Source organism: Pistacia vera, unplaced genomic scaffold, assembly GCF_008641045.1.
Source record: "Pistacia vera cultivar Batoury unplaced genomic scaffold, PisVer_v2 Contig14, whole genome shotgun sequence".
NCBI classification, from domain to species: Eukaryota; Viridiplantae; Streptophyta; class Magnoliopsida; order Sapindales; family Anacardiaceae; genus Pistacia; species Pistacia vera.
Genome location: NW_022195466.1, coordinates 41,494 through 54,928, shown reverse-complemented (window position 1 = coordinate 54,928; position 13,435 = coordinate 41,494). Strand labels below are relative to the sequence as shown.

Sequence of the window (13,435 nt, the reverse complement as noted above, 5' to 3'; positions counted from 1 at the left end):
TTACAGATATGTATCATTTTTATATATTTGTATTTTACGTTTTTTTTTTCAGTGATTTTGGAATATGTTGCGATTAACCCTTAAATGTTCGCACCATATCATCGTGGAAATCCTAACTAGTCAACCAAGCCTATTGTCATTCAATCATAGATGTTAGTTCAGACTCAAACCTAAATGTTAAATAATCACCAAGAAAAAGGAGTTCTGTTGTCCCTGTTTACATCATTTTGTAACCTTAAAAGTCTCGTTCAAAAATTGGGCTAGTTTTGATCATGAAAGAAGAGTTAATTTCGTTTTCCCTCTCAAGTTTAGCTAAAAGCTTTATTTTGAGAATCTTTGGCATCTTTGTTTTGTTGAGATAGGCAAATGGACACTGGTGTTTAATCCTGCTCAAGTTTTTTCTTTTTTCTTTCGTTTTCGCATTCTTAATTAGTTTCAAACTAATAAATCATTAGTTATTGATCTTTTCATTTTGTTCATTAATTGTTTAATTAAGACTTGGAAGATAGATTATGACAATATTTTGTCGAGGCTAGAAGACGAAGAAAAAGTTTTATTTACTATTTGAACATTCAAAAACTATATATATTAAACGAAATCCATGACTTTTCTAAATGTAAATGTTGAAACCTCCTGTGAAAAAAAGAAAAAAGAAAAAAAAAAGAGGCCAAATAAAAGAACTTGGTACAAGATTGTTACTACAGAACTGTGAAACACATCCACGCCTAATCCTCAGATTCATCAACTGCATAAATATTTTGGTTTCTCATCTCTGATATGGAAATCTCATGAAAAGGTTTTGCCAATGGTGCCTTGCGGCTAAGAAATTCTTGAGACACACGATGCATTGTAGGTCGTGACTTTGGTTTGGAACTTAAGCAAGCAAATGCTATTCTTGAAATAAGAGCAATATCCTGCACAACCATTGTGTCCATAACACATGGAAGGCGTGGGTCTAACAGATCAATAAGCATCATATTTTGAGTAGAAGAAGATGATAATGATGAAAGTAGCTCTCCTGGATGACAACCCATCAATGCTTCAAGTGCCACCACTCCAAAACCATATACATCGCATTTCTCAGTCACAACCATGGTATAAGCAAGTTCTGCATAGAAAACCAGAAATCCTTAAAAAGAAATAATAAGATATACTCATCTAATTTACTTTCAAAATATTAATATATCTATGTGTTAAACATGTTGCTTCAATTATAAGAATCACAAATATTTATAAGAAGAGTAACATAGTACTTCACCTGGTGCTATATATCCATAAGTGCCGGCTAATATGGTTCTATTGGAGGAGTTAGGATTTAGAAGTCTAGCCAACCCAAAGTCAGCAACAAATGCTTCCAATTTTGAGTTTAGTAGAATGTTGTTGCTTGATATGTCACGGTGAACAATTGATGGAGTGCAATCATGATGTAAGTAAGACAAAGCATGTGCCATATTCTTAACTATGTTCACCCTTTTACTCCAATCCAACTCAATAGCTTCATTATTGTTGCGTAGAACACAAAACAAGCTTCCCCTCTCCATGTACTCATAAATTAAAAACATGCATTTTTTATGTAAACAAAATCCATAAAGCTTAATAATATTTCGATGTCGTAATTTGGACAGTACATGGGCCTCGTTTTGGAAACTGTTGAGTAAAGTTGACTCCTCAGTTTCTAAATTGTGAAGCTTCTTCAAAGCAACTACTCTGCCATTTGGTAGTTGTGCCCTGTAAACACTACCATAACCCCCAGTTCCAACGCAGTATTTGATGTCAAAGTCCTCTGTTGCTTCAATAATGTCTTCAAATGCAATTTTACCATCATAATTCCAAATTGAAAACACATCTCCAACCTTGGTTGCCCTTGTCTCGGGTTCAGCTTTTTCATCCTTACATTTAAGGAGAATCAAGAGTCCAAATATTAAGATGGTGAGAAATGTGGTGATAGGAAGCAAAATTATAAGAAGAGGAGAGACATTCTTTTGGGGTTTAGGAGAGACCTTCATTTGGGGTTTAGAAGGTGTAAGACTAGGACAAGCGGAAAAGCCTCTATCAACTAGGCCACATAAACCTTTATTACCACTAAATTGTTGTTGTCCTTGAGATTGCAAACCAATTGGAATTTCACCCTCCAAATTATTGTATGACAAGTCAATGTAATACACTGTATGGAGTGATTTAGGAATGGTTCCAGAAAGATTATTGTGCGAAAGATTTATATATAAGGATTGGGTGACATAAATTTCTCCAAGTTGAGAAGGTATGTTCCCAGTGAGTGAGTTATATGACAAATCAAGAACATGAAGACTTTGAAGGTTACTAATCTCTGATGGAACGCTTCCGCCAAATCTGTTTCTAGAGAGGTTTAGATATCTAGGGTTGAAGAGTTTTCCAATTGCATTCAATATATGACCAGAAAGGAAATTTGAGGAAAGATCGAGATAATGAAGATGGACTAACTGAGTAAGCTCATATGGAATGGAGTGGTTGAGTTGATTATGACTAAGATACAAAAAGGTTAGATGAATTAAATGTCCTAGAGTTGAAGGAATAGGTCCAATTAGGTTGCTATGACTCAGATCTAAAAAAGTTAGATTCTTTAGATTGCCAAGCTCTGGAGGTAACAAACCTCCAAGTTTGTTGGAAGAAAGATCTAGGTGCTCCAAGTTAGTTAAATCACCTAAAATTGAATGGATTGATCCTGTAAAATTGTTACCAGACAAATTCAAATAGGTCAATTTGGTCAAAAGACCAATAGTTGAAAGGATTGGTCCACCAAGTTTGTTTAATGACAAGTCCAGTCTCATGAGATTGCTTAAGCTTCCAATTTTTGGAGGGATAATACCTTCAATTTAATTTCCAAATTAAAAAAAAAAAAAAATTGTCAATTTAATTGGATTCACCTCTTATTTGAAATGATAAACCAAAAAAATAAAAGAAAATCAATAGCCTACCTGTAAGATTATTATTGGATAGAGATAGGAATTTGAGCTTTGAAAGTGCACCAATTTGTGATGGAATGCTTCCGGAGAGATAACTCTGTACCATACTGAAGCTTTCGAGGTTGGGAAAGCAAGAAAAGTTAAATCGGCTAAGCTCTCGTTCTATGTAATAAGAGCTAAAAAAATCTATCTCAGTGATGCTTCCTGCTGAATTGCAAGTGATACCAACCCATTCGCAATGATCTGAAATATTGTTGCTGGTATCCCACCAACTGGTGTTAAGTAGAGCTTCCTTTTCTAATTCAGATGCGACTACCATTATATCAGAAATATTAATAGCAAAATAACATGTAAATATAGTAGCCCATATGACCACCACTCTTGAAATGAAGGAATTTAACACCATGTTTAAAACCTTCTGCTTGGTTCAGCTAGATATTCTCTCTACTTGAAGCAAGTTTATATATATATATAAGTTTGAAGGTAGCTAAACCTCCATTTAATTGGTCGGGCATGGCTCTGTTATCTCAAATTCAACCTCTTTTTGACTTGAGAAGACTATGACCTTAATAAACACTCCCAGAATATATATAGATGATCTTTTATAAGAATATTAATATATATACATATGGTAGATAGCTGAAGTCAAAATCCTTTCGGAGCAAGTTGTCAACTGAGACAATTCATTATAATTTTAGAAAGTTACACACACGTACATATATAAGGTTAATTAAATGTCTTTACTCAGATGTTATATTTTTACATCTATCGTTCAAAAAAAGTTTTAGAAACTAAAAGATACATATTCTAATTAATTAATAAGTATAATAAATCTCAAATTTAATGAAATTAAATAGAATAAATTTACATATTATTAAATGCAAAGTAAATGAATTATTAATGATTAATACTTAGAATTGTGATATGATGGACCACACCAGTCAAATAATGGACAGATTGGCCTACACGGTTTCAAATAATAGGTTGTACAAATAATTCAATCTCATAATGTGCTTATTGTTGCTAGTCTTTTTCACATACTATCAATTGTCAAGCTTTTCACGTTGTTGGATTGTTTTCACATACTATATATATATATATATATATATAGAGTTAATAACATCCTGTATATTGACATAATATAATATTATCATATATATAATACAAAATATAATATTCATATGTAATATAGTAGCAAATTAATATATATTATAATTTTTCTAATCCCCGTCTTATGGAAAGTTGCCCCCCTATAGTAATAACTATCTGTATATTATAAAAAAATATATGCTATATTACATTAAAGGTTTAAGATGAAAAAAAATATTTATCTAAAGTTGTTTGAGACAATGATTTATACTTTAGAGTTGATACCACATCTTTTAACTTATGGATACATTACTCACTAGCATGAACATCTTCTTGTTGAAGCCAAAATATTTCTAGCGTCTCAAGTATGTTTAGAGTTTTTTGACACGAAATTTTTTATATCTCCATACTGACATACTCATGATTATTTCCTTTCTATTTTTGTCTAATTGTAGCAATGATTTATTCTTCAAATAAAGCATATATGACTTGTTGTTCATTTGGATGAACGAGAAATATATTAATATCCATTCGATTAGTGTGGTGAAGTTGTAAATATAATCACTCAATTCTACTATAACTCTTTGATTCTCCTCCTCCACTTAATTTGTAACTTGCAATTCATTGACATCGAGTGTCCTAATCTTGCAATGTTTAAAAGAATTGACAATTGTCTGTGGCTTCACATCAATTGACCATGCAACAACTATATTTACAATTCCATCAAGGACACTTATATTTTCTAGTTCCAAGACATGATATTCTATCCGTATCAAAAGTAGGCAATTGAAGCGTTGAATTTGAAATCCTAACACTATTAAAATATGAATTTAAATCCTAATACTATACTACTAAAACATGAAATATAAAATAAAAAATTTTTGTAACTATACCTCTATTAAGTAATAATCTCCTTATAGTATGTGAAAAGCTTGACAATTAATAGTATGTGAAAAAGACCAACAACAACAAGCACATTATGAGATTGAATTATTTGTACAACTTCTTATTTGAAACCGTGTAGGCCATATCACAATTCCAAGTATTGACCATTAATGATTATATATATATATATATATATATATATAGGGGTGTTCAAAAGAACCGGTTGGAACTGGAACTGACAGGTACCCGGGGTTTGGTTCCGGTTCCTACCCAGAACCAATTGTAAATGGATAGGTTCCGATTCCAAATTTTTGGAACCGTTATTTTGCGGTTCCGATTCTTATAGTTAGGAACTGGAACCAGGAACCAGGAACCGAGACTAATATAAAATAAAATTAAATATTAGGGGGGTTAATAAAAACTTTTGTAGAAAAAGTAATGTGAATACATTTATATTTATATTTCATAACATTTAAAGTAAGTTAGTTTGACTTTTGAGAATCTACCTTTACAAAGTAATGGAGTTTGTAATTTTGAATTTATAATTTGTAATTTTATTTTTGTTAACAAGTGCCAGGTGGGGGGGTATTTGTAAGTTTTTAAGGGTTTTTTTGCCATTTTAAAAACTTTTGGAGGGTCATAAATCTTACAGGGTACCCAGAACCGAAACCGAAACCATTGTTATAGGTTCTGGTTTTGGGTACCTAGGAACCGAAACTGTCGGTTCCTATTCTGGTTCCAAATTTCAAGGAACCGTCTATTCCGGTTCCTTCAAAAAGTCCAGAGTACCCAGAACCAAACACCCCTCTATATATATATATAGTATGTGAAAAACAATCCAACCACGTGAAAAGCTTGACAATTAATAGTATGTGAAAAAGACCAGCAACAGCAAGCACATTATGAGATTGAATTATTTGTACAACTTCTTATTTGAAACCGTGTACGCCATATCACAATTAAGTATTGACCATTAATGATTATATATATATATATTCTTTTATAAGAATATTAATATATATACATATAGTAGACAACTAGAGTCAAAGTCCTTTCGGAGCAAGTTGTCAACTGTAACAATTCGTTATAATTTTAGAAAGTTACACACACACATACATATATCAGGTTAATTAAATGTCTCTATTCAGATGTTATATTTTTACCTAGACATGCATATCTATTGATCAGAAAAAGTTTTAGAAACTAAAAGATGTATATTCTAATTAATTAATAAGTATAATAAATCTCGAATTTAATGAAATTAAATAGAATAAATTTACTAATTATTAAATGCAAAGTAAATGAATATAGATTGGCCTACACGGTTTCAAATAAGAAGTTGTACAAATAATTCAATCTCATAATGTGCTTGTTGCTGCGGGTCTTTTTCACATACTATTAATTGTCAAGCTTTATATGTTGTTGGATTGTTTTTCACATACTATTATTCTTCATCTTCTCCATGACGTGACTTAATTGTGAAAAAAATTATCCTTTCTTTCACATTGAATATGGGAGAATATCGGAAACCACCCCACAATTTTTGCTAATGACAAACTTATGACACTTTTTAGAGAAATAGTAAAAAACCACCCCTAAGCCCTAACTCCGTCCAATTCCTTTAACTTGCAAGGTGCAATCTTCGCTTTGTTTAGATTGGCAAATGGAGAAAGCTAAGGTTGGTTTTTTTTCCTGGATGCGAACTTCTATGACTTCTTCAGCTGGAAAAGAAATTATTAGGATATGTAATTTGTATTAGTAACAAAATTAATCATAATAAAACAACATTTTCTGAAGTAATTTCTCGATATTGTTCGGCTTTATCGGACGACACATCTCACTATATCATTGCAACAATCCTAATCGATCCAAAATATTAAGCAGTAAGAAGAAATAGTTATGTCATCCTGTCTTTTTAACTCATTTTGTTCCTTTAAAGTCTCTCGTCGGAAATTGAGTTAGTTTTGAACATGAAAAGAATCTACCAAGGATGATTCTTTGTCCTCTGTTGTGTTAATTAATATCTCTTTCCCTCTTGAATTTTTGGCATGTTCATTTTCTTGAGATAGGCAAGTGGAGATTGGTATTGGATATCCCTGCTCAATTTTTCTTTTTTCTTTTTATTTTGATTATTGATGGAGATTTTTATATATACAGGATAGAAAGTGCATTGCTGTTTGTTTTATTGCTTCTTACTTTAGACGTACTGAGTTGTCCCAGTTTGTCTAGAAATTTCAGACTCTTTATGAGCTATCTGCACTGTTAGTACCAAATTGCAAGGAAAAACTGTTTCATTGAAAACACATCCCTACTAACAATTACCCTAACCCTAGGGCGCTCTCCACAAGCTATAACCTTAGTTCCCTCTTGATATCAAAAAAAAAACACTAAGAGATCTTGGCTAATTCATCTTGGTATGTGTCATATGCAGCACATCCAAAGACTCTTAGGTGTTCAAGAGATGGTCTCCTTTCAGACCACTTTTCTTCAGGGCATTAAATCTATTGAGCTAGAAGGGCTCCTATTTTAAAGATATGTTGTACCTAGTGCTTTCCCCAAAAGGTTTTGGTAAACCAGCTGTGAATAAGAAACATCTAACCCTCTTAATAAGGGTTCTATTCATTCTCTCAACAACCCATTCTGGAGGGGTCCCCTAACTTCCTATGCCTCAAAATTCCCTTCTATAACAGTAAGAGTCAAACTCTAGATTACAGAATTCCAAGCCATTGTTGTCCTATAAGTTTTCACACTTCCTATTTACTTGGTTTTCAACCAGGTTTTCCTAGCCTTTAAACTTGGTTAAGGCTCATCTTTGGACTAAGCAGGTACACCATACCTTTCTGCTATAATCATCTATAATGGGAGGAAATAAATTCTTCCATGTGTTCTAACCCTTTAGGACCCCAAAGATTTGATGTACATAATCCAACCTTTTTCAGCCAGATGAGTTCCCTTTGGAAACTCATTCTGTCTGTTTTCCCAACACACAAACTTCACAGAAAGTTAATTCAGATATGGATCCTTACCAAAATAGCCTTGTTGGCTTAACATTTCATACCTTTTTGCCTATTGCCAAGTCTTAACATTTCTTCGCAACAGTCAGATTAGTAATGATAAAGCAGAATTTATAGTGAATGCACAATGTTGACCACACAGAATGTACAACCATTTGTTTGACTCCTTCAAGGAAAATTTCATATTCTTATACACAACTAGGATCTTTTTCTGCCTTATAACTACATCCAGCTTCACCAAAGTTCCTAAGGAAATCAGGTTCATTTAAGGTCAGTATATACCTTACTTGGTTAACATATGACTTTATCATTATTAACCTAATGGTTATATTTCCTTATCCTTGAACTTACAAGAGTGATATTACCATGAAACAGTTTCTAACTCTCCTTTCCTAAAAGTTTGGAACCATTGGATGTTTGGCTCATATGAAAGTGCATCCCGAATCTAGAACCCATTCCTTACTGCTGCTTGGTTTGAGACATGAGGGCTTTGAAATTTCAATCAGTGCTAGTGCTAGCTAAATTACTCTGTATGTGTTGTTTGTTCTTTATCCAATCATAGCAGTTCTTCTTAAGGTGGCATGGTTTATTAAGTGAAAACACTTCCTAGTTGTCCTTAACTTGTTATTCCTCCCTTTTTTAGTCTTAGAGTTCATGTGTTGTGAAATTTTTACTATCCCTTCCTATGTCCGGGTCTTCCTACTTTGACAAACAAGTTATTCCCATTCCTTTTCTGTATTTTAACTCCAATTTCCTAGATTTCAGGCAGCTATAATCAGGTCAACACTGGGACTGTCCAGTGTATTGTAAGCATTCTTCACCACAACAATCATCAGTGAATGAATTTAACAGTATCATGCCAAACTGAATCACCTAACTCCTGATCTGTCCTTTCAACACTAATGTCATCTTAAAAACTCATCAAGGTTTTCTTCTACAGACTTAGTAACATCCATTTTATAAGAGAAGAAACCTTTAAGAATGCTAAGTTGGAGCAGAGTAAGGAATAAGGGATTCGAGTTTACCCAGAGTGTAGGTGTTTCCATGCCATCTACCTTTCGCAGGACTGCATCGAAGATTCATTAGATTAGATTTAGGCTTCCTCACACTTGCTTTTTTCCCAGTTTCTCTTCAGACCACTTGGTGTTTTTTCCACAAGCAGCCCTACCTTATTATGTGAAGGAGGGCCTTCATCTTCTTTTTCCATTGATTAAAATCGATTCTCCATGTTTGGGAGATCTCCATAGAGTTAGTGCTCATTGTATGTAATGACGGGGCAGGACAGTCTAAGGTGTATGGGCATTGTTACACAGAGGTTGCCAAGTACATGCCAGGCAGATTTTTAAGGGTTATGGTTTCCACAATACCCTTAAACTTATCAAACAAGCTAGACACAAACAAGACGAAAGTGACAAGACTACAAACCCTAGACAATACCAGATTTCTCCCCTGACTCGTGTTTGTGACTCAGATAAACTATTCGACCAGATTCAAGGACGATTCGAAACCTAAAGCTCATAAGCCTTAATCCGAAAAACCCCCAAATCCTAACAAAACCCTAATTTCGATTTTGCACGAATTTTCGATCCCTTGTGTTTGTAACTAATCTCACAATTAATCCCAAGACTCAGCAAGATTCGAAGTCCTAATGATCTAGGAAACTTTAAATCGAAAAACCCCCAAATTGACAAACCCTAATTTTAATTCGTCAAAATCAAACGTTTCTAAACCTAAATACCCCTTAGAACTTTGGCTTGATACCACTGTTATAACCCAAGCCTAATTAACCAATTCCAAACACAACAAACAAGATTCAAGATCAAAAGAAACACACAAAAAATCAAGGCAAAATTTACCGTGGTTCGTCTATCCAATCTTGGATAGAATACATCCACTGAGCTCGAATAGAGATACTCACAGCACTAAAAGAATATCAACGATTACAAGAAGACAAACATACAAATCTGCCAAACAGATCAACCCTCACCTGGGCTATTCGCTCAAGAATCTCTCATAATCTGCAAGAAACAGGGAAAAAACCAGCCTCAGAAGGAAACGCAACCCTTTCTAATCTACAATTATACCCAGAAAAGACCACAAAATACTCAACCCTAGTTGCTCTCTAATTTTTTCTCTCATGAACCCTAATTTGATTAACAAAAACGTGCTATTCACCACACTGTTGCTTCTTTATATATGCCCATTCAGTAAATATCAGCTTGGATCTGTTTGATTGACGCTAGAATTACCAATGAAATTAATGAAAGACCCCGTTTTGGCTTCACATTCTTTTTCCACACAAACAAACACAAACAAGATTCAAGATCAAAAGACCACACACACAAGAATCAAGGCACAAAATTTACCGTGGTTCGTCTATCCAATCTTGGATAGACTACATCCACGTTGAGCTCCGAAATACGAATACTCACAGCACTAAAAAAATATCCAACGATTACAAGAAGACAACCATACAAATCTGCCAAAACAGATCAGCCCTCAACCTAGGCCTATTCGCTCAAGAATCTCTCAATAATCTACAAGAAACAGAGGACAAAAACCATCCTCAAGAAGGAAACGCAACCCTCTTTCTAATCTACCCAGATTTTACCCAGAAAGATCCAGCAAATACTCAACCCTAGTTGCTCTCTAATTTTTTTTCTCTCACAAACCCTAATTTTTGGATTAACAAAAACGTGTCGTCTATTCACACCACTGTTGCTTCTTTTTATATATGCCCATCTCAGTAAATATCAGCCATTGGATCTGTCTTGATCTGACGGCTAGAATTACAACAATGAACTTAAATGAAACGACTCCGTTTTGGCTTCACATTATTTTCAGTCTCCACCTTGAAGCCAACTTTCTTCCTTTCATTTATTTCCTTTCTTCTTTTCCATTGTTGGACTCCTTTTCAGTGCAGTAAGCTATCCCATATTTCTTCTTAGCTCCAAGAGAAAGTGTTTATATGATGTGAAGCAAGTTCAAGTAGTGCTTGAACTTGGCTGTGGTCTCCACTTTGGTTCCCATGTCCGCTGGATTCTCTTCAGTAGGCACCTTCAAAAGATTAATTTCTCCCTTTGCAATCAGGTCTCTGAAGAAGTGATGCCTGACATCCACATGTTTTGTTCGTTCGTGATACACTAGGTTCTTACTCAAATGGATAGCATTTTGACTGTCAGAGTAAATTGTTGTTGTGCCATTCAACAGATTAGCTTCTTTCAGAATCCCTTGCAACCATGTTGCTTCCTTGAATGCATCTGAAACTGCTACGTACTCTGCTTCAGTGGTGGATAGTGCAACCAGAGGTTGCAACTGTGCTTTCCAGCTAACACAGTTGCCTCCCAGTGTAAAGTAATAAGCAGTTGTGGACTTCCTAAAGTCTCAATCACCTGCAAAATCAGCATCTACATACCCAACCAGATCAAGTGATGTATATCTTTTACAGAAAATTAAACCAATTTGAGCAGTGCCATTAATGTATCTCATCAACTATTTTAAAGCATTCCAATGTTCATTTCCAGGCTTTGATATGAACCTGGTTAATAGTGATATTGCATATGCTAAATCAGGTCTGGTGGATATCATGGAATACATTACAGAACCCATGGCATTAGAATAAGGGACATTCTCCATTTTTAGCCCATCTGAATCTGTTTTTGGGGATTGTGACTTACTAAGTATGAAATGGTTTGCTAAGGGCATTGTCACTGCTTTGGATTCCTTCATACCAAATTTTGAGACCAGTTTATGTAAGTATGAGGATTGATGGAGTTTAAGAGTATTTGCACTTCTATCTCTATCAATCATCATTCCTAGTATTTTCTTTGGCTTCCCTAAGTCCTTCATATCAAATTCAGTATTCAATTTGGCCTTTAAAGCATTAATTTGAGACATGGACTTGCTAATTATTAACATGTCATCTACATATAGCAAAAGAGAGATTGGCATGTTATTCATACAGGCAAAATAGAAACAATTATCATATATGCTTCTAGTGAATCCATTTCCTATTATGAATGCATCAAACCTCTTGTACCATTGTCTAAGGGACTGTTTAAGTCCATACAGAGATTTATTCAGTAAGCATACATAATCAAGCAGTTTTTTATCCTTAAAGCCTACAGGTTGACTCATTAATATTTTCTCATGCAACTCACCATGCAAGAAAGCAGTTTTAACAACCAGTTGTTCTATCTCTAAGTCATATTGAATAACAATTGCTAGCATGATTCTAATAGTTTTAAATTTAACTACTGGAGAAAATATTTCAGTGAAATCAATACCTGCCCTCTGAGTGTAGCCCTTAGCCACTAACCTTGCTTTGAATCTTGGTGGGTCAGATTCATTTATCCCTTCTTTCAGCTTGTACAACAATCTGCACTCCACCAATTTCTGATTCTTTGGCTTTAGAACTAGTGTCCTAGTTTTGTTTGAGTGCAATGACTCCATCTCTTCCTCCATAGCAGCCACCCATTCTTTTCTATCCCTTGAACTCGTTGCCTCATCGTAAGTGTTGGCTTCTGATCGATGTATCTTTGAACCGGCCAGGAGTGCTATATAGATCAGGTCAACATAGTTGTACCTTGCAGGAGGTTTGATCTCCGTCCTAACTCTGTCCCTGGCTAACTAATATTGGGCCAGATTACCATGCTGATCCACTTCAGCATTGTCAGTAGGGTGATCTTCATCCTCCTGCTCTTGATTTTGTTGTGGTTGAGCTTCAAGTGGATCAGTCTCATCTGTTTGGATGTATTGATCAGGATTAGTTTCAGGCTCCACCTCAAACTGAGTTGTCCCAGTTTGTCTAGAAATTTCAGACTCTTCTTATGAGCTATCTGCACTGTTAGTACCAAATTTGCAAGGAAAAACTGTTTCATTGAAAATCACATCCCTACTAACAATTACCCTAACCCCTAGGGCAGCCCTCTCCCACAGCCTATAACCCTTAGTTCCCTCTTGATATCCCAAAAAAATACACTTAAGAGATCTTGGCTCTAACTTTCCATCTCTGGTATGTGCATATGCAGCACATCCAAAGACTCTTAGGTGTTCAAGAGATGGTCTCCTTTCAGACCACTTTTCTTCAGGGCACTTAAAATCTATTGAGCTAGAAGGGCTCCTATTTATAAGATAGGTTATTGTACCTAGTGCTTCCCCCCAAAAGGTTTTTGGTAAACCAGCTGTGAATAAGAAACATCTAACCCTCTTAATAAGGGTTCTATTCATTCTCTCAACAACCCCATTCTGTTGAAGGGTTCCCCTAACTGTCCTATGCCTCAAGATTCCCTCTTCTATACAGTAAGAGTCAAACTCTAGATTACAGAATTCCAAGCCATTGTCTGTCCTATATGTTTTCACCTTCCTATTTACTTGGTTTTCAACCAGGTTTTCCTAGCCTTTAAACTTGGTTAAGGCTTCATCTTTGGACCTAAGCAGGTACACCCATACCTTTCTGCTATAATCATCTATAATGGGGAGGAAATAGCAATTCCCTCCATGTGT

The 13,435-nt window shown here is 34.8% G+C and overlaps 1 protein-coding gene across 1 annotated transcript; it reads right to left on the bottom strand.

Annotated features, from left to right (window-relative positions):
• Positions 1–669: 669 nt before the first annotated feature.
• Positions 670–3,352, bottom strand: LOC116123056 (MDIS1-interacting receptor like kinase 2-like). The gene is made up of 3 exons (XM_031408848.1): positions 2,955–3,352; positions 1,259–2,845; positions 670–1,108 (listed from the first exon to the last, which is right to left on the bottom strand). The coding sequence occupies exons 1-3, from the start codon at positions 3,346–3,348 to the stop codon at positions 726–728; spliced, it is 2,364 nt and encodes a 787-aa protein (XP_031264708.1). The 5' UTR covers positions 3,349–3,352; the 3' UTR covers positions 670–725.
• Positions 3,353–13,435: the final 10,083 nt, after the last annotated feature.

Excerpts from the sequence above, each read along its gene's own strand:
- LOC116123056 (XM_031408848.1), bottom strand. The coding sequence starts at position 3,348 with ATGGTGTTAAATTCCTTCATTTCAAGAGTGGTGGTCATATGGGCTACT. Across the intron at positions 2,846-2,954 it reads ATCCAATAATAATCTTACAG|GTATTATCCCTCCAAAAATT; the intron begins GTAGGCTATTGA and ends ATTAAATTGAAG. Across the intron at positions 1,109-1,258 it reads TTATGGATATATAGCACCAG|AACTTGCTTATACCATGGTT; the intron begins GTGAAGTACTAT and ends TTTTCTATGCAG.